At 51.7% G+C, this 24,361-nt stretch overlaps 10 protein-coding genes across 10 annotated transcripts; 5 read left to right on the plus strand and 5 right to left on the minus strand.

Annotated features, from left to right (window-relative positions):
• Positions 1–1,052: 1,052 nt before the first annotated feature.
• Positions 1,053–2,114, plus strand: M431DRAFT_87045 (hypothetical protein; the record flags this gene model as incomplete). Its single annotated transcript, XM_024923755.1, has 1 exon — positions 1,053–2,114. The coding sequence occupies one exon, from the start codon at positions 1,053–1,055 to the stop codon at positions 2,112–2,114; it is 1,062 nt and encodes a 353-aa protein (XP_024773787.1).
• Positions 2,115–2,183: 69 nt separating this feature from the next.
• Positions 2,184–3,833, minus strand: M431DRAFT_509113 (glycosyltransferase family 69 protein). Its single transcript, XM_024919235.1, has 3 exons — positions 3,060–3,833; positions 2,769–2,997; positions 2,184–2,716 (listed from the first exon to the last, which is right to left on the minus strand). Exons 1-3 carry the CDS (start codon positions 3,660–3,662, stop codon positions 2,301–2,303), a joined length of 1,248 nt encoding a protein of 415 aa, XP_024773788.1. The 5' UTR covers positions 3,663–3,833; the 3' UTR covers positions 2,184–2,300.
• A 127-nt stretch (positions 3,834–3,960) lies between these two features.
• Positions 3,961–7,190, minus strand: M431DRAFT_145148 (glycosyltransferase family 39 protein). Its single transcript, XM_024912693.1, has 4 exons — positions 6,860–7,190; positions 6,445–6,723; positions 4,748–6,383; positions 3,961–4,677 (listed from the first exon to the last, which is right to left on the minus strand). The coding sequence occupies exons 2-4, from the start codon at positions 6,709–6,711 to the stop codon at positions 4,265–4,267; spliced, it is 2,316 nt and encodes a 771-aa protein (XP_024773789.1). The 5' UTR covers positions 6,712–6,723; positions 6,860–7,190; the 3' UTR covers positions 3,961–4,264.
• A 978-nt stretch (positions 7,191–8,168) lies between these two features.
• Positions 8,169–9,051, plus strand: M431DRAFT_509116 (hypothetical protein). The gene is made up of 5 exons (XM_024919236.1): positions 8,169–8,283; positions 8,408–8,473; positions 8,537–8,550; positions 8,611–8,814; positions 8,882–9,051. Exons 2-5 carry the CDS (start codon positions 8,431–8,433, stop codon positions 8,996–8,998), a joined length of 378 nt encoding a protein of 125 aa, XP_024773790.1. The 5' UTR covers positions 8,169–8,283; positions 8,408–8,430; the 3' UTR covers positions 8,999–9,051.
• A 152-nt stretch (positions 9,052–9,203) lies between these two features.
• M431DRAFT_87953 (hypothetical protein) lies at positions 9,204–10,430 on the minus strand (the record flags this gene model as incomplete). Its single annotated transcript, XM_024923851.1, has 3 exons — positions 9,204–9,244; positions 9,317–10,144; positions 10,208–10,430. 3 exons carry the CDS (start codon positions 10,428–10,430, stop codon positions 9,204–9,206), a joined length of 1,092 nt encoding a protein of 363 aa, XP_024773791.1.
• Positions 10,431–10,867: 437 nt separating this feature from the next.
• On the plus strand, positions 10,868–11,572 carry M431DRAFT_6355 (hypothetical protein; the record flags this gene model as incomplete). The annotated part of the gene is made up of 3 exons (XM_024921640.1): positions 10,868–10,950; positions 11,007–11,223; positions 11,282–11,572. 3 exons carry the CDS (start codon positions 10,868–10,870, stop codon positions 11,570–11,572), a joined length of 591 nt encoding a protein of 196 aa, XP_024773792.1.
• Positions 11,573–11,638: 66 nt separating this feature from the next.
• Positions 11,639–12,516, minus strand: M431DRAFT_87568 (hypothetical protein; the record flags this gene model as incomplete). The annotated part of the gene is made up of 3 exons (XM_024923811.1): positions 11,639–11,803; positions 11,921–12,112; positions 12,196–12,516. 3 exons carry the CDS (start codon positions 12,514–12,516, stop codon positions 11,639–11,641), a joined length of 678 nt encoding a protein of 225 aa, XP_024773793.1.
• A 526-nt stretch (positions 12,517–13,042) lies between these two features.
• M431DRAFT_450163 (glycoside hydrolase family 47 protein) lies at positions 13,043–15,627 on the plus strand. Its single transcript, XM_024915259.1, has 3 exons — positions 13,043–13,721; positions 13,797–15,136; positions 15,227–15,627. Exons 1-3 carry the CDS (start codon positions 13,190–13,192, stop codon positions 15,419–15,421), a joined length of 2,067 nt encoding a protein of 688 aa, XP_024773794.1. The 5' UTR covers positions 13,043–13,189; the 3' UTR covers positions 15,422–15,627.
• A 1,844-nt stretch (positions 15,628–17,471) lies between these two features.
• On the plus strand, positions 17,472–19,509 carry M431DRAFT_88089 (hypothetical protein; the record flags this gene model as incomplete). The annotated part of the gene is made up of 4 exons (XM_024923869.1): positions 17,472–17,820; positions 17,899–18,106; positions 18,172–18,381; positions 18,444–19,509. 4 exons carry the CDS (start codon positions 17,472–17,474, stop codon positions 19,507–19,509), a joined length of 1,833 nt encoding a protein of 610 aa, XP_024773795.1.
• A 506-nt stretch (positions 19,510–20,015) lies between these two features.
• M431DRAFT_509124 (hypothetical protein) lies at positions 20,016–22,342 on the minus strand. Its single transcript, XM_024919237.1, has 2 exons — positions 21,740–22,342; positions 20,016–21,622 (listed from the first exon to the last, which is right to left on the minus strand). Exons 1-2 carry the CDS (start codon positions 22,040–22,042, stop codon positions 20,198–20,200), a joined length of 1,728 nt encoding a protein of 575 aa, XP_024773796.1. The 5' UTR covers positions 22,043–22,342; the 3' UTR covers positions 20,016–20,197.
• Positions 22,343–24,361: the final 2,019 nt, after the last annotated feature.

Here is a 24,361-nt window from a genome sequence, read left to right on the forward strand (position 1 = left end):
GGGCTTGCGTTGGCTGGTGATGCAATCATTGGTGTTTTTTTCTTCTCTTGGTATTTACTAGCACTTTACTCCATACTCTATTTGCTGCTCTGTAGTACTTTTTTGTGTTTAGCCTACCTAGCCGAGGAGCGGCAACGTCGACGTTGACGAAATCTGGCGCGCAAGGGGTTGCGCGTACTATCCATGTCTGTGCGACTCCATTCCTCAGGCAGTCGAATTAAATTCTGGAAATAGCATCAGTTCTAGTAACCATATTCACACGCCCCCTTTATACGCAAGGCACCGAAATTATTTCCAGGCAGCTTCATAATTCCCTGAACATTTGCGATACGAGAAATGAAACCATTCAAAGCTGAAACTAAAGTTTTTTTTTGTGTTTCTTGTTCATAGCGGAGCTGAAGCGTTGTGATGCGCCCTGGTTGCTGACGATCTGGCTAACCTACACGTACCCTTGGTTATCTAGATCGATGGTCAAACCTCATGACCAGCCTCTATTTTTGGCCGTAAAGGGGTTAAACTAAACCAGGATAAGCCTTGTAGATATTCTTGTGCACCAACTGTTGTCAATTTTGAAATGCTCAAGTAATATAGTCTCTAGAGTTGGCTGTTTGACAAGCAGATTCTGTGTGGCTTACAAAAGTTCAAAACACCATGGATGCAGTTTGTAGCTGTTCAGCTATTGTTCTCATGCCCAAACAATGATGCCTGTACTCATCGTCCTGTTCATACCTACAAACACCAGCATCTCCTACGTAGTGATTGAACTTCAAATTCATCCCCAGATTCTCAAGACGTTCATCACATCCTAGGCACATTACAATGCTGTTCAACTTGAAACATGTCTGAACACGCTTCATATATCGTAGATATAAGACCATCTGCCATTCTTCCATTATGGAACCATGTGATCACCCGGTAACGACTCAACATATCCAAAAGCCTCTTTGGAACTGCTCGAGCCACATATGCCTCTCTTCAATCGACCTCGGTCTTCCAGTGAGCCCCTGATTCGACGTATCTCAACCGGCCTCCGCCGCAGGCTATCCACCACCATGCCTGGCCAACGATCTTCATCTGGCGCACCAGCCGCAGCTTCGGGTAACAATACATCTTCTACATCAGCAGCTGACTCCCAAGTAGAGCCAACCCCAGACGCCACGCCCCTGGAAGCATCTTCCATCTTCAACCCCAGTGAGGCTTACACTGAGATCATTGAATGGGGATCATATCCACATGCCATAGAGCTTCATGACGATCCCATCGATGATGATATCTTACTCCCACCAGAATGTCGCTCTCCATCCCCGCCCTCTCCAACTCAGCCCTCACCAGCATTCACCTTCGCAGTCCTCGACTCTCCTTCTCCTCCTACCCCTTCTTCCCCGATCACCAGTGCCCGCCAGTTCACCTACCCAGTGTTCATCTACATGCCCATCGAAGAAAGACTCCAAAGACGCGAAGAATGCTTCTTACACCTCCAACAGTTCCGTCAAGGCCTCGTCAAAGACCCCTTCGGCGAATGGGCCGACCTTGCCAACGACTTATACGGCGGCAACATGCCTCCCGAGTTCTACCTCACCTCCGCCCCCTTCGACCTCCACTCCCTGCGCGGCCGCGTCCGCCTGCGCTACATCCGCACCGCTTTCTGCATGCCCATCGACTCCACCAGCTATGAGATTGAATCCTTCCTTAGCCGCAACCCGTCTCTCGTCCGGTACCTCCTTTACAACACCGTGCCTGACCCAGATCATGCTTACCTTTACCAGAAATATGTGAATAATCCCGCAAGTCGGCAACATAACTGGCATATCTTGTGTGCCATCAAGCAGCTGAACTGGATAGATGAGACGGTCGACTGGATGGCAGAAGCGGCCAGGTCGGAAGATGAGGGAGCTTTATCTGAATTGCACAAGGTGAGAGAAACCGAGATACTGCCTACGGTGTGGAAGAAGATGCAGGAGATGGAGGAGAGCAAGGAGAAGTGGAAGGAGATGCCAATGGAGAAGTTACACGTGCGGGCTGTCCAAAAGATGCGAAAGAATCGTCCAAATAGCCTGCTTAGAAACGTCGTGACGTCTCAAGATGTCATGAAGAGTCGCTGTAGGTTTATGTAGGGACCAAGGGGATAAGTGTTACATCTAGACCATTGACAAACAAACAATTTCAAATTTAGAGACATGAAATGCGTTCAATAATAGATAGTAGATGATTTGCTATTCGCTAAAAAACAATATTAAAAAAAGACTAGTTGCCCATACCGATTTCTAATTCTCCTCGAAACCCGTCAGCTTGACAATCCCTCAAACATGAGCCCACCCATTCTCAACCAACACCTGCATCTCGTTAATCAAACAAAACTCCCCAGGCTCCCGATTCCCACTCTTCTCCTTCTCCCACCGCCCCACCCTCGACCTCACCACCCACCCGTCAAAGCTCCATAGCGTCCATCTCCTGATCCTGTTCACCCACAGGCCGGTGAAAATATCCCAGCTAGACACCCACGACTTGGCCGGGGGGTGAGTCGCAACGTAGGCAGGGTAGTTATAGCCGACCCTGACTCGCGGGTTGAGATACACGCCTTTGGTCTTGGACAGCGGGTTGTCGGCGTGGATGAGGCAGCATTCTGAGCCTTCGAGGTGGTGAGCGGCGAGGGAGTCGGGGACGGCGCGGAAGCGAAGCTTGGTTGACGATACAAAGGGCTCGGCAGGCATGACAACTAGTAGATGATTAGTTTCCTGGAGACATCTTCTAAGTAAATCACCACCAACCTATGCCATTCCAGCAACTGGTGACAGGAACTGCGTCCATATGGTTCACCAGAGCATTTCTCGAATCCCTAGCCTCAAAGTACGGCCAGGTCTGCATGTTGTGCGCCCTTCCTTCAATGTCGCGCAGAGCAAAGGTATCGTAATACAACGGCGGCTTCGAAAAGTCCAGAGAGCAGGCTGCAGCGTAGTTTCCGTGATTGGTATCCAGCAACGTCAACACGTCCTCGACCTATCCACAAGTTTAGCCCATGTCATCTTCTCCGCCTTCCTCAGCCATCTTCATATAATTACCGTAAACACCACGTCGTTTAGAAACAACACCTTGTCAAATGTGATTCCCTTCTTGCTCAGTTCAACCAGGTCCTGTATCGTCTTGTTCCTCAGCTTCGCCAGATAGGGAATCCTTCTCAGTTCCCTCTTCCCCCGCGCCGTATCAATCCACCCTTCCCCTCTGTCCTTCTCCGCCTTGGATATCTCATCGTAGTGCGTCGTATCCGATACCTCGACCCGCCTCGGCACATTCCTCTTCTCGAGCTCACTGTCCAATTCTCGCAGCGCCTCCTTGCTATCATCCCAGCTGCCGCTCTCGAAAACGCTCACAAACACATTGTCGGCGCCAAAAGTCTCCGTAAGCTGAATCACCGCATCGTTCCAATGATCTTTCAGCACCTTTGCGTTGTTCCAGTGCATGCTCGCAATGTATATCCTCTCGCGTGGTCGCGCAGCCCCGCGGCCGCTGCGCAGGAGGTGTTCTCGGTCACCATGGACGATTCTGTTGTGGATTCGGAGTATATCGAGGAAGTTGATCATGAGTAGAAGGAATAGCACTACTCTTGTCGTTCGCCAGCGAATCAATCGACGGAGATACAGCCTGTTGGCTTCTGAGAGCAGCATCGTTGCCTGCAGACGTGCTGATCAAAGATGAAAGAACGACAAGCACATGCACGAGTTCAGATGCTCGCTAATACAATGACACAATGGCAATTATGCCAGCCCATCGCGCCAATTCACAGGCGCGACGCGGCGATTGGTTTGTCTCGACTTGCAGCTTGACAAGCTTCCCTTGATAACGATGATATGCAGTTGTGATGGTTCCGAGCTCCAGTAAGCGGGATACTTGTCGCAGCTTACGTAACAAAGGGTGAATAGAACATCTACAGAGTCCCAGTCAACGACGGATATCTATTACTCGAGCTGATGTAAACGGAAATGGATTTGTCTAAAAAAAAAAGTACTTGGATTATTCTTATTTAATAAGACGCGAAATACTACGTCTTGTTTTCTTCTTTACCAACTCCATGCTCTTCCCTAACCTCCCCCTTTTATTGTACACAGTCAAGCATATTGCATCATAACATACCCCTTCCACATGACTTTTACTACAACAGTCGACAGCACCTCACAGGGAACATTCTCGGTTTGACATCAATCTGTCTAATCCTGAACCAATATTCCTTCTTCAACACCGTGGCTAGCCCTTTGAGAGCTGTACCTTTTTATTTGGCAAAGTGAAGGTCATATCCAAGCCACTTTCTCCGGTTAACTTCGTCGACGGTCAGGCCGGGATAACCATATGTCAAAGGCAAGAAGAAGAACCAGCTGGCAGCCGCGACGGCGAGAATCACAAAACAAGCAATCCAGGCACCGGCCATGCTCTTGCCAGCAAACCGCTCGCGAGCTGTGATATGTCTCTTGGGGCCGGAAGCTTTGCCTTTAGAGGGCTCCTCATCTGCTGGATCTGTGTTAAAGATGAATTCAACAAGGGATCCCGTGACCAGGCAAGACGCCAAATGAGCAGGAAGGTAGTGGTGGAGGAAGAGCTGACGTCCCATAAGGTAGAATGGGAAGTAATGAGTAGCCCAAGCCAGCCAGAAGAAACCAGTGGAGTTGTACAACCTGGAACGAGTGCCTTTTATCAAGAGTTAGTACGCCGACATAGGTTAATTGATAATAGATAGAGAAAGTATGAAAGCACTTACGGTGGTCTAGGGCATCGATGCCTCGACGCAGAGAGACTTGGTCTGCTCCAATAATGCCGGCAAACACGGCCAAAAGACCGCTGGCAAGCCACCAGCCAATGGGGTTGCCAACAAAGTAGATTTGCTGACGCGTATCATTCTGTGTCCAGAAGCTCACACCTCGGAGAAGGAATGGCCAGTGGTAAGGCTGGCTGGCGTACGGGTGGCTGCTCGTCAGCTTGCTGTTGTGGTAGAACATGGACCTCTGCAGCTCAAACCACTTGCGGAGGAACGGCAGCGACTTGACCTTGCGCTGCTCCTTCTGGCGACGAGAGTGGTCTTCAGGCAGCGACGGGATGTCTTCAGCAATCCACACGTTGGAGCTGGGAGTGATTTGCTTATTGCCGTTGACTTCTTGCTGTCTGTAGGCCCACTCGGGAAGAGGGTTGGTGTGAGTCCACATAGCAACCTTGCTGGGGAAGTGAATGAGCTTGAAGTGGCTGGCAACAGTCTTGAAGTCCTGGTTGGGCTTGCCTCCCTCGATTCGAATCTCGAAGAGAGTGTCGTTTTGGCGATCGCCATATGCTTCTTCAGCGGACACAGCGGTGAATTCCTGGTTGGTGGGATAGTACGGAGAAGCAACATCGTGGGAGAGCAGAATCTTGTCCGTGACGATGTGTCGAAGTCGAACCAGCTCCTGGTTTCTTACGATGCGGCCGAGCTTCTGATCGTTGCTGGCAGGGATGATTTGCCAGTAGTTGTTTGTGTCGTTGTGAGGGTAGCCAGTGACCTGCTGGCCTTGGCTGGAAATACGACCATCGTCATATCGCAGAGGGTAAGTGTCAGGGTGGCTGTGAAGGTACGCCTTGGTCTCCTTGTGCCTGATGGTAATGGTGTCATAGTACTGGATATCGACAGCGCTTGCCAGCATAACATTGTCGCTCAAAGTCTCCTGGAACTCTGGAGACATGAAGTCGTCGCCGGGACCAGATCGAGTCAAGACCGCAAAATGCACCTGGAACCAGAAAAGGTAGAACAGGAAAGGCAGGATAATCAGACCAATGGCGCGGGCCGCAAAGTGCTTTCCAAACAGCGGAAGGCTGATGGGCCCATTGGGTCGCTTGATATCCAAAAGCTCCCACAGATCAATGATGACAGCAGAGCCAATGGTGACGAAGGCGAAGAGACCAACGTACTTGGTCGAGATGTCGCAAGACAGCGCGAAGCCAGTCAGGACAAGCCACTTCCACCACTTCCTGCTAAAGGGCTCGTGGCGCAGCTTGTAAAACTTGATGTAGAACAAGAGACTGCAGGCCATGGCAAGCACCAGCGTAGCGTCGAGGAGAATGAGACGAGTCTGGCCAATGTGCGCATTGTCCAAAAGGATCAATCCGGCAGCGACGAGGCAAGCGGGTACACTATAGCCCGATTCCCACATGATCAAATACGTGACAGACACAGTCAATGCGCCAAGGAAGGCGGGCAAGGCTCGGAACGCGACATAGGGGACTTTGTTGGCAATGTAGGAGTCGCCGATGTTTTCGAAGTGGAAGTGGCCGTCATATCCAACCGCCCAGCCAACAAAGGCAAAGAGCAGCTTGGCAAAAGGGGGATGGACATCAAAAAAGTAGGTTCGCTCAAGGTAGTAGGAGGCAAACTATGAGAGCAGTCAGCTGTGTGCCGTTGAGTATGGATTATACCAATACGACATCCCCTACCTTTCCAAAGTGCACTTCGTCAAAGACAACCTCGTCGGGGTGGCTGATTCCCCAGAATCGAGTGACGAAGCCGAGAATAGTCACCAGAGTCAGAGCAAGCTTGTGCTCAATTTCACCCCTCTGAATGTTCTGGCGCGAGGAAGCTGCCGCCTTGGACAGCTTGTCGAGCTCGACCTCGGGGGCAAAGGTAGATTCGGAAACGGGCTGCTTGGACGCAACGTTCCGCTGCCGCAGGCTAGGCGGCTGCGGCGTTGGAGATCGAGCCATGGCTCTAGGAGGCTTCACAGACGAGCAATTAGCAATTCTGCATCAAGGCCAGATGTTGGAAACGTTCAAATCTCCATGCTGAGAAGCTAGGGCCTGTGCAAATGGGCTGCATGTCTCGGCAAGACAGTGAACTGGAGCTGGAACTTACAACAATGCAAAGGTGGCCTCACGCCGGATTGAAGAGAATTGAAGGGTTGAAAAACGAGTCAAAGAGAGAAGAGAATGGAAGAGAAAAAAAAGAGACTCGCGATGCGTCGTGCAGCGGAGTCCCGAGTGCGATGGTTGAGCCTCCCGTAAGTTGGATTGGCCCAAGAGCTGAGGCGAACGTGTCTTTGTTCCCTCGACTCGAGGCTGGAGCCACTAAGCTGCAGGGGTCAGCCACGCCACTAAATCTGTAGCAGTGCCTCGTTTTTTTGAGCCACCTGGCAGTATTGATTTTTAGCAGATTAAAGAATCTGGATGGAGAGATGCTCGTTGGCTACATTTTGATGCATGCACTCGGTATTTATTCATTCATAGCATTTTTGCTGTAACGGTTAATAGTAAATAGCCGCCAAAATGCATCTTATCTTGAACATGGTGCACATCCATTTGCATCTTTCTCAACCCTTTGTCTTTCTCTCCATCACATGCCGGGTCTACGGGAGCTATTAATACACGGCACTGTCCTTTATTACCCACTCCGGATTTGGTATTGCGACGCCGCAAAGGGGGAGCTACAGCCGTTGGCCCTATGAATGATGGATCAAGATGACGCGCCAGCTCGACACCCCTGAGACACTTCCGCTATTGGCAGCTAGGAGCCGGTAGCGTTGATTTGCAATTTGCACTGGGATTCATCAAAGTGAAACGATCACAATCATGGCTCTCTTTCTCTCTCTTTTCGACCAGACACGTTGTGCCCCTCGCTTACTCACTTTGATTTGAGCCACTTGTTGAAGCTGATTCTTCTTACCTGCGTATCATGTATGAGTCTATCGCGGGCGGAATGGGCGTCGAAGCCAAGATGCAGACCTGTAAGCCAACATGTAAGAAAACACTGTTACCTACCTATCTAGTAGTGGATTAGATACTAAGTGATGGGAACCCGAGATTATATACCTAGGTTGGCATTTCTACAACTCATGCTTGGCTCAATGATTAGATCATTCCTGTGTATTAGACCCTTGAAATGGGAACAGAATCTCAATGCTACTAAGGCAATTGATATGAAGAGAGACTACTCAAACATGACTTGATGTAATGCCCAAAACGTCCAACATGCGCCCTACAAGCCCATAGCGCGCGCCCTACAGCAACAATTACCATCCATCCATAGTAAACCATTGGTAAGATGCCCACCGCGCCTCTTCTTTTTACCTCGTTGGGCCGGTAAAAACCGCTACAGCAATCGAGAGGCGGGGTGAGCCAAAGCTTCCGGCCTTCGGAGGGGCGGCCCCGGCCCAAGCTCAGCAAGCTTTACTACTAAATACACTCATAAAACAAACAAAACTTCAACTCAATTCTTCTTGTAACACTCTTCTCCCAAACCCCAGCAATCCAGCCGGAATCAATCTTTCTCCTAACACACTTGTAGGTTGCCCAATGTCGCTGTCAATCTCTCGCAGCCTTGCCCGGCCCTTTGCTAGAAGCCTAGCTGCGGCTCCTCCTCCAGCCTTGTTCGCTGCTGCAAGACCCAAGTTTACACTCGTCACAGCTTTTGTCAGATCAAAGTCCACAATGGCCGACCAGACTATCGTCTACACCAAGGATGCTCCCTTCCGTAAGTTCAATTCACCGTCCGCATGATTCCAATTGGTTTGAACTGATCATTGACGCAACATAGCCCTGGGCCCTTACGTAAGTTCTCATGTACAGATATTAAATGAACAACCTCACCTCATGTGTAATGAAACCTAGTCCCAAGCCATCAAGACCCCCACGGCCATCTACTGCTCAGGCCAGATCCCTCTCACCGCCGAGGGCACCCTGATTGAGGGCACCATCGCCGAAAAGACCAAGAAGTGCTGCGAAAACCTCGATGCCGTCCTCAAGGAAGCTGGCTCTTCCATCTCCAAGGTCGTCAAGACCACAATCTTCATCTCCGACATGGCTCACTTTGCCGTAAGTCACTGCTATCAATACCTATTGAAGTTGAAGAGCTCCCGATCTCATTGCTCATTGTTTGTAGGAAATGAACGGAGAATACGAAAAGTTCTTCTCTCACAAGCCCGCACGAAGCTGCGTTGCTGTCAAGACGCTCCCCAAGAACGTCGACGTTGAGATTGAGGCCATTGCCCTGCCATAGAGGTCTGGGGAAGGAATAGTGTAAAAGTTTGATATATAAATATTCTTACACGCTATTACAATCCAATGAGTTAAATACACCTGGGCCAGTTATTTATATCTTGACATGGAGCTCTAGTAGGCAGTAACCGCCACGACCACCGATTGGTACTGGACAGCTATTGTACAAAGAAGACGTATCATGTAACCCCTCGCCATCATTGACTCTAAGCGTTCCAAACCACCACTCGTCCATCAACACCGCTTGCTAAAAGTAATTGTCAGCAATCCAATTGCCATTCGGGTACCGAGAGAAAAGGAGAAAGTTAGTGTTACTTACAGCTAAACTTGGTAACTCTGCCGCCAGACACCTCATAGGGTCTAATGGTGGAAACTGTGTTCTGGTGAATCGTCTTCAGTTGCGTGTCATCCTTGACTTTTCCCTTGAGATCCATCTGCCTGAACATGTTCAAGGCAGACTCCTCGCGCTGCTCACCGTGGCCGGCACTGCCCTTGGACTCGACAGTTCCAACAAGCTGCCAGCCCCCCTCGCCTCCTTGGAAGCGGAACGCCTCGCAATCGTATCCGGCGGCGATGATCTCATCTTCAGCCTTCCAGATCAAGCTCTTGAAGGGAAGAAGCTGGGTGGGAACGCTCAAAACGGCTCTAGGGGGCTGCTCTGGACCACTGGGGTAGACAACCGTGATGCTGCTATCGTGGGCAGCAAATGCAAGGGCGTTTCCGCTAGGAGAAAAGGACACGGAGTGGACCCAACCGGCAGAGTTGTTCAGATATTCTCCGCAGACGGTGTTGAAAGGCAATCGCTCGCCCCAGACACCAGGCTCGGGACGCTCGTCGACACCCTTGACAAAGGCAGAGAACACTCGGGCATGAGCGTCGGTAGAGCCAGCAGCCAAGAGCACGGAGTTGGGGTGCCAGGCAACGCTGGTGATGGTGCTGCGAATCGGCTTCTTCAGGTGCTTCGAAACCCACCAGTCGTTTTCTTCCTCAAAGTAGCAGACCGCAATCACGCGGTCGCCGGAGCCCACGGCAAACTTGGTCTCGGAAGGCGACCATCGAACAAACGTAGCAGCGCGGCTGATTCGAAGAAGGACAAGGGTGGGCTTGTATCCGGTAGGAGAGGGCTCCCAGACCAGCGCATTTCGATCTGCGAAGCATCAGTCAGGAGGAGTTCACAGGAGGCCGGCAAGGGGACGCAGAAAGGACGAACCCTGAGAGCAAGACACAATACGGCCACTGTTTGGGGCAATGTCGACACTGGTGACGGTCTTATCGTGGCCCTTGAGCACATCCTTCAGCTTGAAGGCATTTCCAGCTTTGCCGTACAGCTCGACGGTTGAGTCGCGAGCAACAGCAAGAGTTGCGTGGTCGGCCGAGAAGGAGTGGTCGGCAATGGGGTTGTGGAACAAGTGGTGAACTTCGGGAGCAGCCATTGTGTCGATAGGAGTAGCTCTCTACTATCGCAGACGAAGAGGTCGAAACTGGAGTGGATTGGGGGAAGAGGATTTGCTTGTATGAGTTGGAGAGGTCGAGGTTGTAGTAATAGCGACGAGATGGCGGGGTGACGTTGCTGCTGCGAGTACGTACATGGAGCCCCTGGCTGTAAGCAAGTGGCAGCTAAAGTCGAGGTACCTGGTACTTGTACTTGTAGCAACGGGGAAGCTTGGGCCACTCGTCGCTCGCAAGACCACCGGCCTAGGAACCAAAAAAACTCCACGCTTAAATCAATCAGTTCAATCATCAATACAAACAACGACACGGCAATTTCTCGACACGACAACGAGCCACAGGGACGCTGTTATACATCTCGAGACGAAGAGCCTTTCTACTCCCTTCTTTTAGAAACCCTTGGGTCCTCCTGAACTGCACAATGGCGTCGGCTGCTGCTCCTCGCGGTCTCGCGCCAAACGCCTCTCTACCCGCCAAAGTGCAACCGATTCCTCCAAATCAGACGTGAGTTGCTCTCGGACAATCCGAGTGTATCATGTTGTTAATTAAGATGTGTCTAGTCTATATGTCACAAATCTTCCATCAGCCAAGATACAAAAACCTGACCTGCGAACGGCACTCTACATGCTCTTCTCGACCTTTGGCCCGGTTCTCGACATCGTCGCCCTCAAGACAATGGAAATGCGTGGCCAGGCACACATTGTGTTTCGCGATATCCAGGCAGCAACTCAGGCAATGAGGTCATTGGATGGACAGACTTTCTTGGGTCGCCCAATGGTGCGTTTTCCCCGGTTTTACATGGCCTGTTGACGACTTGGCGATTAACCCTCTTTAGAAAATCCAATATGCCAAGTCCAAATCGCATTTCGTGGCCAAGCTCGACGGCACGTTCAAGATTCCCACGACGTCAGCCGGCGCTGCCACTGTGGAACAGACCGAACTACAGCAAAGCATCTTCAACGCACCGCTACCCGGAACAGCCCCCGAGAAACCCACAGGCCCAGCTGCCAGCCAAGCTGCGAAGAGTGCAGAAGATGAAAATCGCGGTCAGAAGAGAACGCGCGACGAGGAGGAAGAGGAGAGCGAGGAGGATGTGGCCATGGAAGAGGACAGCGATGACGAATGATTTATGCCTACTCACGACGAGGCCACCCCAATCAAGGACGAGGGTTCCTCCGTCCAAACAGTGCCGTTATTGGGTGGCCATTTCCTTGGGCACCCACAAGCCGACGCACCCCCCAACCAGGCCGAACCAGATCATGAGATAATTCTCCCTTGAACATTGGAAGCTGGATATAGCGTCTCCTAATAGGCACGGATGGAGAAAGAAAGAGGGGACCCCGGTGATGGGGTGATGCTATAGGCAAGCTGTTAGTGCGGCCGGACCGACACTAGATCTTTTGGATACCATAATTAACTTGTGCAAATAGAAATGGAAACTCACGTCTGCTGAGATGCCTCCGATGCCTCCTACTCCTCGACGGAGACCATCTTTATAGCTGTCAGGAACCAGGCGGCGGAAGACGGTGTCGATATTGAAAGCAGGCTCGTCTGAGGGGAGATCGTGAAGGCTGAACCAGAGACACGGAACTCTATATGTGGGGTGTAGGTGAATCTCGTATGCTACATAGCCGAATCCCGGCCTCGCCTTGTGTTGTATGAGGCCCTGATAGAAAAATGTGTGAGCACAGTCGAGATGTAACAGCAGTAGCAGCTGCTGCAGCAGCGGTATCAAGCTAGCATACATACCGCATCAGACTCTTCAGCATCAATCATGTCATCGTCCCCTTGAAGGAACCTGTCGTCTGCATTGCGATCTGAAATTGAAAAACTACCCAAATCGAGTGATATGTCTTCAGGGTCCACCGTCTCTTCCAAAGGGCGGATTATTTGAAGGTATGTTGTGTAACCACTTGAAGCTGAGTATGTGAGATCCAGAGAGTTGCACAGTCTGAGCTTCCATTTCTTCCTCATGGGCCCCAAAGTTGCTCTGCAATAGCGGCTATCAAAATGATGGCATGCTTCGGAGAATTCTTCCGGGCTTAGGAAGGGAAATTCTTTGATGTCCATGTTTCTACACCTGATTCGCCGAGCAGATATAACAGCCGTAGTCAGAATACTCGTTACGGGATGTACCGTTGATAAAACTTTATTATCTCCTTTGAGATCTTCAACAATCCTTAGAGATCTTCGACAATAAGTAGATGCAGGGGGAGGCTGAGATGTGTGAGATGTGCGACTAATTATGGGTCGAATCCCGCTCTTGCTTAAAGTAAAACATATGCTAGGCTGCAGTGCAAGTGTATATAGAATAAGAATTAATCTTCGAGAGAGACATTTAAACACCTTGTATGTCGGAATATGTCGCTGAGAAAAAACTGTAGAATATGTGAGGCTTGATTTGGAGTTTGTAGCGTGGAATGTTCCCCCATGGGCGCAAGTCCACATTTTTGGCTGGGATCAAACCTCGGACTAACAAACCGGCGATACAACCTTATCGATTGGAGGTGACATGTCCTTTTACCATCCCCAGGAGTCCGCTCTTATAATAGCCAGGACCCCTAGATGGGCTCGTGTGCGTGACGGGCCATTGCTTCTTTTCCCAGTTTCTTATTTTGTTGAAGCAGCAGTTTGAATTGCGAGTTTGCTTCTTTCTTTCTTTTTCAGTGTGTTGGCCGCCTCCAATCGCTCCCCTCCGGCCAAAATACATCGCGTTCCTCCTCGACATGACCCCGTCGACCCAATGATCCGCGACCCGTTCGGCATACACAGCAAAAACATATTCAAAGACACAGCGTTGCGAGCGGCGCAGAACATCCGAGAGGCAGCGACGCAGGCGAGCGCAAATGCACTAGAAATGTCTTTTTCCATGCCCAAACACGTGCCCGACTTTGGGGATCCCAGTCGAGCACTCGAAGATCGCGCCTGGGCCGCTCTGTCGCGGAGAGGCGGGCCGGGAGTTCTCAAGAGCAGTTTGTTCGAGTCGGATACACTACCAATGTACAAAGACAAGCCGTATGCCTATGCACCGTCAATGCGACTGCGGCCTTGGTGGCGGCGCAAGAAGGTGCTGGGGACGTTGACGGCGGCGGTGGTGTTTCTGCTATATATCATGGGCTTCTTCTCGGGACACCCCGAGGCCAAGTCTTCCGGGTCGGCGTTCTCTTGGCTGCGCATGTCTCAGGACAGAGACCATGTCGACTGGGACGAGCGGCGGCAGAGCGTGGTCGAAGCCTTCGAGGTGAGCTGGGATGCCTACGAACGCTATGCATGGGGTATGTGATATTGGTGGCTCGACATCTGCCATGGAAGAGTTCTGTTTTGCTAATTACTTTATGTGATGACACCAGGCAAGGATGAATTTCACCCGGTTTCGAAGAGTGGCAGGAATATGGCTAAGAAGGGTCTTGGATGGATCATCATAGACGCTCTGGACACGATGATACTGATGAACTCGACATCACGCCTGCAACATGCACGAGAATGGCTTTCTACATCACTGACCTGGGACCAAGACCAAGACGTCAATACTTTTGAGACCACCATCCGTATGCTGGGTGGGCTGCTCTCCGCCCACTATCTATCTACCGAATATCCTACCCTTGCGCCCCTGGCCGAGGACGACGAAGGGGCCCCTGGAGAAGATTTATATCTCGAGAAAGCTAGAGATCTGGCCGACAGGCTGCTTTCTGCCTTTGACTCTGACTCTGGTGTCCCGTATGCTAGCGTCAATCTGGCAGAGTACAAGGGCCTCCCGTCTCATTCCGACAATGGAGCTTCTTCCACGGCTGAGGCCACGACTCTTCAGCTAGAGTTCAAGTATCTGGCTAAGCTCACTGGCGAAAAGAATTTCTGGGACAAGGTTGAAAAGGTGATGGAGGTTATCGATGACAATCATCCGGAAGATGGTCTCGTTCCCATCTACATTTACGCAGATTCGGGCGAATTCCGAGGCTCGAATATTCGACTGGGAAGCAGGGGGGACTCTTATTATGAGTACCTCATTAAGCAATATCTTCAGACGAACAAGCAGGAGCCCATCTATGAAGAGATGTGGAATGAAGCTCTTGCGGGCGTGCGAAAGCACCTGGTGACCTATACGGAGCCTTCCGGCTTCACCATCATCGCTGAGCGCCCAGACGGCTTGGAGTATCCAATGTCGCCAAAGATGGATCACTTGGTTTGCTTCATGCCTGGGACCATTGCCTTGGCGGCCACCGGTGGCCTCACCGAGGCTGAGGCGCGCAAACTGCCCACTTGGACCAAGAAGCAGGACGACGACATGCAGCTGGCAAGAGAGCTCATGCAAACCTGCTGGGGCATGTACAAGTACATGAAGACGGGCCTGGCCGCTGAAATCACCTACTTTAACATTCCTAACCCACCGCTGGAGGAATCGGCGCCTCATCAAGCGCCGGCCGACTTTGACGAGGATCCGCATGCCCAGTGGCGCAAGGACTTTGTGGTACACTCTAACGACGTGCACAACCTGCAACGCCCAGAGACTGTTGAGAGTCTATTCTATATGTGGAGGATAACCGGCGATGTCAAGTACCGCGAATGGGGCTGGGACATGTTTAGATCATTCGCCAACTATACTGCGGTGGAGGACCAAGGGGGCTTCACGAGCTTGCTTGATGCCAACACCATCCCGCCAACGGTCAAGGATAATATGGAAAGTTTCTGGCTGGTAAGTCGCGTAGTTTCTCATCTTTTTTTTATGCCCCCTTTTCCTCATCATGAGCTTATGGTCACTAACGCGTGCATGCTCTCTGTTCAGGCTGAGACACTCAAGTACATGTATCTCCTCTTCTCGCCAAACGACTTGTTGCCACTGGACAAGATTGTGCTGAACACGGAAGCTCATCCGTTCCCCAGGTTTGACATGGGACCGTTGTTCTCCACTGGATGGAAGCGAAAGCCTCCGGGTTCGATCGCCAGGACGCCCAAGACGACTGACCAAAGAGTTGGATGAATGTGAATGAAGATGGGGTGGGAGTGGGCATCAATGATATTATATTGAGCATAACTACTAAGTACTGTAGTGTTTGGCGTTGCAGCATCGGTTTATGTTGGCGTTGAATATGTATAGACGCGTATCTCTATAACCTACCTGAGGCATCTAGGTATATAAAGTACGACATGTATGACCTTGATTATCCTTTGCTTACCATCTATCATGTGTCAGTCTCTGTAATTTGATGACTGCTGCAACATAGGTCACCGGCTAGGATGACTGCAGGATTGGTAGCAGTAGCACTTCCTGTAGTCTCTCATATGTTATCGATGGCGGAATCGGAATATCGAGGCCTGGTCCCTGAATGTTCTCATTAAAATGAGGCGGGGAAGAGCGTTCCTTGCCACGTGGAGGAATGCTGACAGCAGGCGGTTTAGGGGCCACGGATCAAGGCCTGTAAGCCCGGACCGCTACTGGTGGCTTTCACCCGTTGATTGGGATCAGGCGTTATCGCGTGCTGGATTTAGCGAACGAGGCGTTTGGATTATGAGGCGAATTTCTTGGGGCGAGTCAGTGGGGGCTGCTGGACTGCAAGTTACTGATCACACGCTGTGATGATGGGTATAGGCTAAGTAGTTGCTACAAATGTGATGATTGAACTGCGCTGTCAGATGGATGGATGAGTGAGGCTCAACGATACAGCACTTGCGATACTCTGCACGTTTTACTTGAGTGTCTCTGGTCCCTTGTTGCCGGCTAATTTGAAGCCATTGGTGGTCCCCTTATCGGCGTCTCCACCCCACCTGATTCCAGCGCTCGCCCCAGTTTCGACCCTGGCAGATGCAACGCCATGCTTCCCCGTTTTGCTCTGGAGTCACATCGCATGGCATCGCGCACGAGCATCAGCTGTTGGCGCTACCACAAGTCTCTTTTTGTTTATTTTACCGTGCATGGATAGGCATTGGATTGGGTGTATGATAGGCCGTGGAGATGATAGCAAAGTGTCTGTCATTTGGGCTACAGTATTGGCAGCAGATAACAGCCGCTCGACAAACGACATCCGTGGGAATCGCATTGCTGCAGTAGCGCTGCATCCTTGCACTCTCGACTGGCACGGTAACCGAGGCAGCCCAACGTCGCATCCCGCTGGGTTGGGAAGCCGATTAGCATCAGATCTATCTGCCTGTTACCTGTTACTCGTACTCGCGCATGCATCCGTCAACACAAAGGCCGATGCCGTGCAGCAACCTTTCAGCCCTCCCATCTCTTTGTCGCACTTCCAACGCTGAATGTCAAGTAGCTGTACATCTGTCGTGTTAGTAGAGCCGTGGCAGGATCAACAGCGCCACGGCCAGCCCTGATGTGAGCGCCATCTCTCACCATGTACTACGAGTACAGTATTCCAGGCCTTGTCTCGTCTGCGCCACCCCTTGTCCGACAAGATAAAAAAGGCACCACCATTAATTCCTCTAGCCATTTCCATGGCCGTTATCCACCTCTTCTCTGATTCTTACTATTCCCTTCCCATTGCTAGGCCGTTTTATTAATTTACAAGTTCCCCCCAAGTGTCAAACTCTCTCTTTTCTTTCTTGTCACTGCTACTGTACTGCTACACTACCGGGAACAACCTTGCCGCTCCCATTGGTGACGACCATCCATGCGTGTGACGCTGCCCATGCAGACTCACGCACTCAACTCTTGAGCTTCTGCATCTGCATGTGCATGGCAGGGAAACTCAACACCCTGGCTCTGCGAGTCGGTATCTCGAGCCGAGGCGACGACACCCCGAATTAACTCGAGACACACGCCGGTTTTCTCTCCCCTTCTCTCCTCGACTCGACCTCGTAACATAGCAAACGACTACGACGACTTACGGTATTACCAGTTGGAGGTCACTGCTTATATTACCACATACCTTACTCCCTACCTTAGTTACAAATACACACAAAGACAAACGCCTCTCTCACACCCCCGGAAACGCTTTGATCGCATCGTCATCCTTCGCCGCCGGTCTTATCGATTGCCGGCGACCCGCTCCCTTTTACCCTCGCGCGCAAAAAGGGCAGCGATGGCGCCGCCGCGAGACATTGAGCTCAACCCGTTTGGCAACTACAAGATCAAGGAGGAGTCGCTGACTCACGGAAGCTCCTACAGCATGCGGGAGCCAAACTACGACGATGTCAAGGAGCCGCGGATGGACCGCTTCATCAACAGCTTCAGACGCGACCCGAATTCAAAGTTCTTCCCCAGCAGAGACCTCGACGACATTGGCCCGCTCGAGAGCGTCAGGAGACACAACAATGGCTCGCCGTTTTACGACTTGCGCCGGGCTGCGCTGGCGACGGCGCATTCCAACGGACTGTCGAGGAAGCTCAAGGGCCGCCATTTGCAGATGATTGCTATAGGGGGCTCTATAGGTGCGCAACCATTCATTTCAACCCCTTCGTGCCGTTACGGTCATTATCTACAAAGTAGCCTTGCTAACCCGCGTCTAGGTACCGGTTTGTTTGTGGCATCCGGCAAAGCGCTGGCTGCGGGTGGCCCGGCGTCCCTATTGCTGGCCTTTTCCATCGTCGGCGGAATGCTGTACTGCACATGTCAGGCGCTGGGTGAACTCGCAGTCATATACCCTCTTGCCGGTTCATTCTCTTCATGGGCTACCCGTTTCCTTGACCCCTCTTGGGGATTCGCTTTGGGCTGGAAGTAGGTCATCCTCCTATGTTCTTGATGATGATGTCCAACAGCTGCTAACTATTGCCTCTTTCCAGCTACGCCATGCAGTGGCTGACGATCCTGCCCTTGGAGATTATTGCAGCATCTCTAACCATTGGCTTCTGGGATAGTCATCTCACAAGGGCCATTTTCGTCACCGTATTCATCGTCTGCATCATCACCATCAATATGTTTGGCGTTAAAGGTTATGGTGAAGCCGAGTTTACATTTTCCCTCATCAAGATTGTTGCCGTCATTGGTTTCATGTAAGTTGAGCAAAGCCTGACAGCACGTCGTATCGTCCATTCGCTAACCAACAATGCCATAGCCTCCTCGGCATCGTTTTAAACCTCGGCGGAACTCCTACAAGCGGATACATCGGCGGCAAGTATTGGGACAATCCCGGCGCTTTCCACAACGGCTTCAAGGGTCTCTGCAGCGTCTTCGTCACGGCGGCGTTTGCTTTCACCGGGACCGAGCTCATCGGATTGGCGGCGGCCGAAACGGCAAACCCGAGAAAGTCGCTCCCGACAGCCATCAAGCAGGTGTTTTGGCGCATCAGCCTCTTCTACATTGTCGCCCTGACGCTGGTTGGCTTGCTCGTGCCGTACAATGACCCAGATCTGATGGGCTCCAGCAACGCGGACGCCCACGCCTCGCCGTTCGTCATTGCCATCGAGTCAGCCGGCATCGACGTCCTCCCCTCGGTGATGAACGCCGTCATCCTCGTCGCCGTCTTGTCTGTCGGCAACTCGGCCGTCTTCGGTTCCTCACGAACCCTCGCCGCCCTCGCCAATCTCGGCCAGGCCCCTGAGATTCTCGGCTACGTCGACCAGCGGGGACGACCCCTTGTTGCCATCATGGTGGCTGGAGCTTTCGGCCTGCTGGCCTACCTCGCCGATCTCAAGCAGCAAAACTCGGTCCTCGACTGGCTCCTGGCCATCTCGGGCCTTTCATCCATCTTCACCTGGGGTTCCATCTGCCTCTGCCACATCCGTTTCCGACGCACTTGGCATGCCCGCGGCCACGTCCCCAGCGACCTCCCCTTCCAGTCCCAGGTCGGCGTCATGGGCTCCTACGTCGGCCTCGCCCTCAACATCAGCGTCCTGGCAGCCCAGTTCTGGGTCGGCGCCTTTCCCATCCCCTCGCAGGGTAAGACCGGTTCACCGGCGTCGCAAGCCGAAAACTTCTTTTTGAAGTGGATGGGCGCTCCCATCGTCCTCATCTTCTTCTTAGGCCATAAGATTTACTACCGCACGAACTACGTGAAGATCAAAGACATGGACATTGATACCGGTAGAAGAGACTTTAACGTCCCCATCCTCGTGCAGCAGGAGAAGGAAGAGTGGGAGACTTGGCCCAAGTGGAAGAGGTTCTACAAATGGCTGTGTTAAAATCTTGGCATTTTATTCCCCTTTCTTGCAACAGTGCCTACCTATCTAAGTGATATGGGGGACTTGTTTATTCTTGTTCGAGGGTTTTACAGTTTGATCTATCTAGCAAGGCGTTTTGGAATTTCGTCAGAGACCGAAAATGTGTGTTCAATTTTGAGTATATCTACCTTATATCAAATATAATCCGTCAATATTACGATGTAAAACATGCTTTCATCTACTCTAAAACTCGTAACATGATTGAACTGTGGCAAATGTATACTGGAGACAATTATTCTGTCTAGAACAGTCTTGTATACACTTTGATCTGGCAGGTGAAATAAATAGCTAGGGCCGTTTTTAAGGGGCACCAAGACGAGCAACATGTACGGAAAGAAACAGATCAACGAAAGAACAACAATCCCTGGCGATAGTCATCAGGGAGGAAAGACAAGAAGAGCGTAGAGAAGCAAGTTAAAGACATAAAACAATATATATAATATGTAAAAAAAGACTCATGAATCATAAGCTGCGTCCTGCAGGGCATTAAATCATACATACTAGCGCCCAGGGTATCGCAAACTCTTTTGTTTCTCTTTCTTCCATCAAACGCACTCTCTCTCCACTCTAACAACTTTAAAAAGGAAAACAAGGGGGGAAACAGTAACAATCTTTGTCGCAGAATCAAGAAAATGAAATGTATGATTTACTAGTTCCAGAAGTTGCTCCTCTGCGCGCCCTGGGGGGCTCCTCCTTTCCGAGAAATTTGCTTGGGCGGCTCAGGCTCCTCGTCGCCCCCAAACAAAAAGTCCCTGCGGGTGCCCTGCCTGCCTCCCATGCCATCGCCGGCAATGTGAATCTTGGAGCTGGTTGGGTCCTCGCCTCCGTACAAAAAGTCTCGCTGGGCACCCTTCTTGCCTCCCATGCCGTCGCCGGCAATGTGAATCTTGGTATCGGGCTGCGGCGACTTGCCGACTGGCTTGTTTTCCTTCTGCACGGCGGGTGATTCGTCCGTAAGGGACCAGTTCGCGTTCATCGTCTTGACGGCCTTCTGGCGGTGCTCGGGAACGGGCTGGCGCTCCGCAGCGGGAGCGGGAGCATCGTCCGTCATGGTGAAGTGAGGGTCAAAATCCTTGCCCCGGTCCTTGCTGACATTGGTGATGTTGCCAAGGGGACGGTTGGAGGGATCTTCCGCTTCCCGTTCAAAGACATTGTTCTTGGCGTTCTCGTTGCGAACCGCGCCTCTGGTCCTAATGGCGATGCGTCGCTCTTCGGGGGGAAGTTCACCGTCATCCTGCAACTCGAAATGGGTCTCAGCATCGCGTCGGGCCTTTCCAACCGGGGCCTTGACTGGCTCAGAAGTCTCCCCTGCATCCCAGTTGCGCGCATCGGGGTTAGTTCCTTGACCACGGCCGGGTTTCGACTTGACAGGGGTGGTGAAGTCGTCAAAGGACCAAGTGCTGTCATGCTTAGACTTGGGTCTCGGGGCCTTAGCGGCGGGCTTTGTCGAACTGACTTGGCTCGCTTGGGTGCCTTCACTCTCTTCAGAGCCATCAGCCAAGGCGAAGTGCTGGTATTTCGCCGGGTGGGCGCGAATGTATCTCTCAGGCTTTTCATCATCCTCAGAGTCATCCTCGGGGTGTTGCTGTCCTTCAAAAATGCGAATGGGTTGGACATTCTTGCCGGCATTCATCTTGTGGGGCGACATCGAGCGTCTTTGGTGGTCATCCCAGTGCTGGGGTTCGTCGGTCAAAATGTCGGTAAAGGCACGCTGCTTGGGCTTTGCGCCGGCATAGGGAGAGACAACACCCGCAGGCTCGGCATTCTCAGCTTCTTCTCTGGAACCAAAGAGATGCAGAGAAGCATGAGGGTCGCGCATAATGTTGGTCGAGCTGTTGCGGTTCTTGTTATGGCCGTTGCTGCTTTGAGCTGGAGCTGAAGCTTGAGCAGGGGCTGCAAAACCGGACGACTTGACACAAGATTCAATCAGTCTGACCTGCTCCTTGCCATCCCTGATAGGCCAGTTGCGTCCGCTTTTTCCGATGATCTCCATCTGCTTGAGAAGCGAACCTTGGTCCCACTGCTGGCGGATTTGGACAATCTTGCCATCGTCATCGAACGACACAATATGCATCTGTTGATTGCGCCAAGAGCAATGGAATTAGCCACGAAACGCACACCTTGGTGTCGATACCAGAGGAGAGTGGCTAGGTAAAGTGCGACGGTGGTTATGCTGGACTTGGAGACTCACAATGGGCAGAAAAGCCTCGCGATCGGAGAGGAAGTTGTCGTCTAGACCTGGCAGGTAGGCCCCGCCGCTGGTGACGAACTCGATACAAGTATCAACTTCGACAGCGATGACATTTTGGCCGTCAATCAGGCTGAGGACGTCCTCCTGCTTCTTCTTGACCTGCTTCTGCAAGGTGTTGAGGTGCTTGATGATCTCGGTGGCGCCAACGAAGGACGTGAGCGTGGTCACATAGTGAAGAGAGGCATTGTTGGCCAGCAGGGACGAGCTGGGCGAGGCCAGGAACTGCTTGTAAGTGGCAGCCATTGGGCGCGAGAGCAACGCGAGAAGAGGAAGAGCGGGAGGGCAGGTAAGAAGAGAAGAAGAGGTGAGATACGGTGTCGAGAATGTGATACGATGCGCTTGAGGCAACGAAGGACTGCGCTGTCTATGATGGTGCTGTGTCCAGATCACTCGCGGCAAGGACGCTGATGGCGCGAGAGATGCAAACGAGCGAAGCAGTCAGTCGAGACGAGCCGTCAAGGAAAAGAGAGAAAGAAACGAAACGAAGCTCTCTCCAGACCAGACGGGACAGGTAAGGGTACAAGTACGATTTGAATCTGCAGGCCGGAGGGAGCAGAGCAGATCAAAACAAGCTACCGCTAAGTCGGCGGGGGTTCATGTGGCTTGTCTCGATTGAGGAGGACACAATGCGGTCCAGTTTGGTTTGGTTTGGTTTGGGGTCAGTTTGAATCAGTGAAGCGCGCCCCAGTCCTGCAGCGCTGTTGCTTCTAGCCGTCTAGGGTGAAGGCCCCTGTAGAAACGGCTGTAGCAAGTAAATGAAATGAAAGGACGCATGGCGACCGCGAACTTGCGGCAACAAGGGGAGGGGCCTCCCAGAAGCCTTTTCTCTAGGCCCGGCTTGGGGCTGTTACTTTCATGCTCTTTGCGTGGATGCGAGGACTTGTCAATTGATTGCAGCGATACCCATACCATACCCGCGGATATTGAATTACAAGAATGCTTATGGATGTCTCTGTACGAGGGTCTTACAATGACAAGGCAAGGTATACATCATGGAGGTGCTGCTTCGTCCATCTCACTTGTATGTGGTTAGTCCTTCCAGGTACTTTTTTTCTCTCTCAAACCCCATGCGCATGTACTGTACCTACCTCAGTGCTTTATGTTGTTCTTCAGGTCCCGTCTCATCCACGGATTGATCCAACGGCGACACGCATAAAGCATGGACGGTCACTCGGACAAACAAGTCCAGCGTCAGCATCAATCAGGAGGGCTCACGCAGGTACGCACGTCTACTTGACTCTGCCCGCCGTCTCATTGGTGAATCTGCCGGCGAACCGTGGTCACGGCGCGATTGACGCGCAGCAAAGCGAGGGGCAAAGCGCGGGTTGAATGGAGGGGCAGGTCCATGCAGGTACCTCGCGATACTTGTGCGGTACCAGCACGTGTGACGGGGCGTTGATTCATTCAATCTCACCAACTCCCCCAGATAAGACCCTTCAATGTAGGCTCTCACCACCTCACCTTGGCTCTGAATACTGCAATCTGCAATATCAAACAATGGTTGAAATGAATCTTTCCTTTGGCGACATCACAGGATCAGCAAGCGACTTTTTCGCTTCGATACCCCAGCCCAGTTCTCCATCCGTATTTGTCCCCAGCCGCGCATCCGTCACTGGGAACAAGTGCAATAGACGAGGTTGGCACGGAGCTCCAAGAGGGCCTGAGCTTTAACAAGCTATGGGTTTGGCAACTAAAGCTGCTCTCGCGACCGACCTCGATCATCACGTTTTGTTTGCTACTTCTAGTTTATATGAAGAGCCAACTACAGACCACAGGTACCAGGCCATCGATGATAGCCACCACCTCGAATTCGAGTGCCATACCATACATGTATCCATGCTTATTCTTCGCCTGTCATATCAGACAGGACGAGCACGGCAACCCATTGCGACTATTTTATACTCCATAACATGAATTGCTATTGTACAGAGGACAGAGTAAGTACACCAACGCGACAATCGCAACCAAGGCCAGTTCACGATAGATGCGAAATGCCCCATGCTCAAGCACCAAGTAATACGGAATATGCGGACCCCTGGCGATGGATCTTCGCTCCACCCGTGTTTCACCTTATCTGCAGCGCCCAAAGAAACGCGTCTTGCTGTGGTAGACTCTAAGCACTACAGGTCAGAACGCATGAATGGATGGGACAGAAAGCAGCTTAGACTGCCTCAATTGGCTGCATCGTCGACATCCGGTGTGTTGTGAATGCGGCCGCGGTACAAAAGTCTACAAACACTGTACAGAGCACCAGACATCAATCACTTCATGTAGGCACCTCAGGCTACGAAACACGGCCTGCCAATTTGAGTGCCGAACACTTCGGAGTTTCGCACCCTGCCTTCGGTGTAGTGTACAGACCGGACCAAGTAGTACAAAGCAATCAAACACTTGTCCCCATGCTGCAAACGGCGATTGCAACAAGGTAGCAAGCCCCAGCAGGCCAGTATTTCGTACCCGTACGAGTTACCGTATGAGAATGAGGCCGCAGTCCCTGTAACTTGGCACTTGGCGCTTGCATCTGTCGAGTCGTGCTCCCGTGCCTCTCGCATCCATGTACAA

This window comes from Trichoderma harzianum, assembly GCF_003025095.1.
Source record: "Trichoderma harzianum CBS 226.95 unplaced genomic scaffold M431scaffold_7, whole genome shotgun sequence".
NCBI classification, from domain to species: Eukaryota; Fungi; Ascomycota; class Sordariomycetes; order Hypocreales; family Hypocreaceae; genus Trichoderma; species Trichoderma harzianum.

Coding starts and splice junctions, on each gene's coding strand:
- M431DRAFT_509113 (XM_024919235.1), bottom strand. CDS start 3,662: ATGCTGCTCTCAGAAGCCAACAGGCTGTATCTCCGTCGATTGATTCGC. Junction 2,998..3,059: donor TAAACGACGTGGTGTTTACG/GTAATTATATGA, acceptor ACTTGTGGATAG/GTCGAGGACGTGTTGACGTT. Junction 2,717..2,768: donor CAGTTGCTGGAATGGCATAG/GTTGGTGGTGAT, acceptor ATCATCTACTAG/TTGTCATGCCTGCCGAGCCC.
- M431DRAFT_145148 (XM_024912693.1), bottom strand. CDS start 6,711: ATGGCTCGATCTCCAACGCCGCAGCCGCCTAGCCTGCGGCAGCGGAAC. Junction 6,384..6,444: donor ACGAAGTGCACTTTGGAAAG/GTAGGGGATGTC, acceptor CTGCTCTCATAG/TTTGCCTCCTACTACCTTGA. Junction 4,678..4,747: donor CATCGATGCCCTAGACCACC/GTAAGTGCTTTC, acceptor TCTTGATAAAAG/GCACTCGTTCCAGGTTGTAC.
- M431DRAFT_509116 (XM_024919236.1), top strand. CDS start 8,431: ATGGCCGACCAGACTATCGTCTACACCAAGGATGCTCCCTTCC. Junction 8,815..8,881: donor CCGACATGGCTCACTTTGCC/GTAAGTCACTGC, acceptor CATTGTTTGTAG/GAAATGAACGGAGAATACGA.
- M431DRAFT_450163 (XM_024915259.1), top strand. CDS start 13,190: ATGATCCGCGACCCGTTCGGCATACACAGCAAAAACATATTCAAAGAC. Junction 13,722..13,796: donor CTACGAACGCTATGCATGGG/GTATGTGATATT, acceptor TGATGACACCAG/GCAAGGATGAATTTCACCCG. Junction 15,137..15,226: donor ATATGGAAAGTTTCTGGCTG/GTAAGTCGCGTA, acceptor CTCTCTGTTCAG/GCTGAGACACTCAAGTACAT.
- M431DRAFT_509124 (XM_024919237.1), bottom strand. CDS start 22,042: ATGGCTGCCACTTACAAGCAGTTCCTGGCCTCGCCCAGCTCGTCCCTG. Junction 21,623..21,739: donor GCGAGGCTTTTCTGCCCATT/GTGAGTCTCCAA, acceptor CGCAATCAACAG/ATGCATATTGTGTCGTTCGA.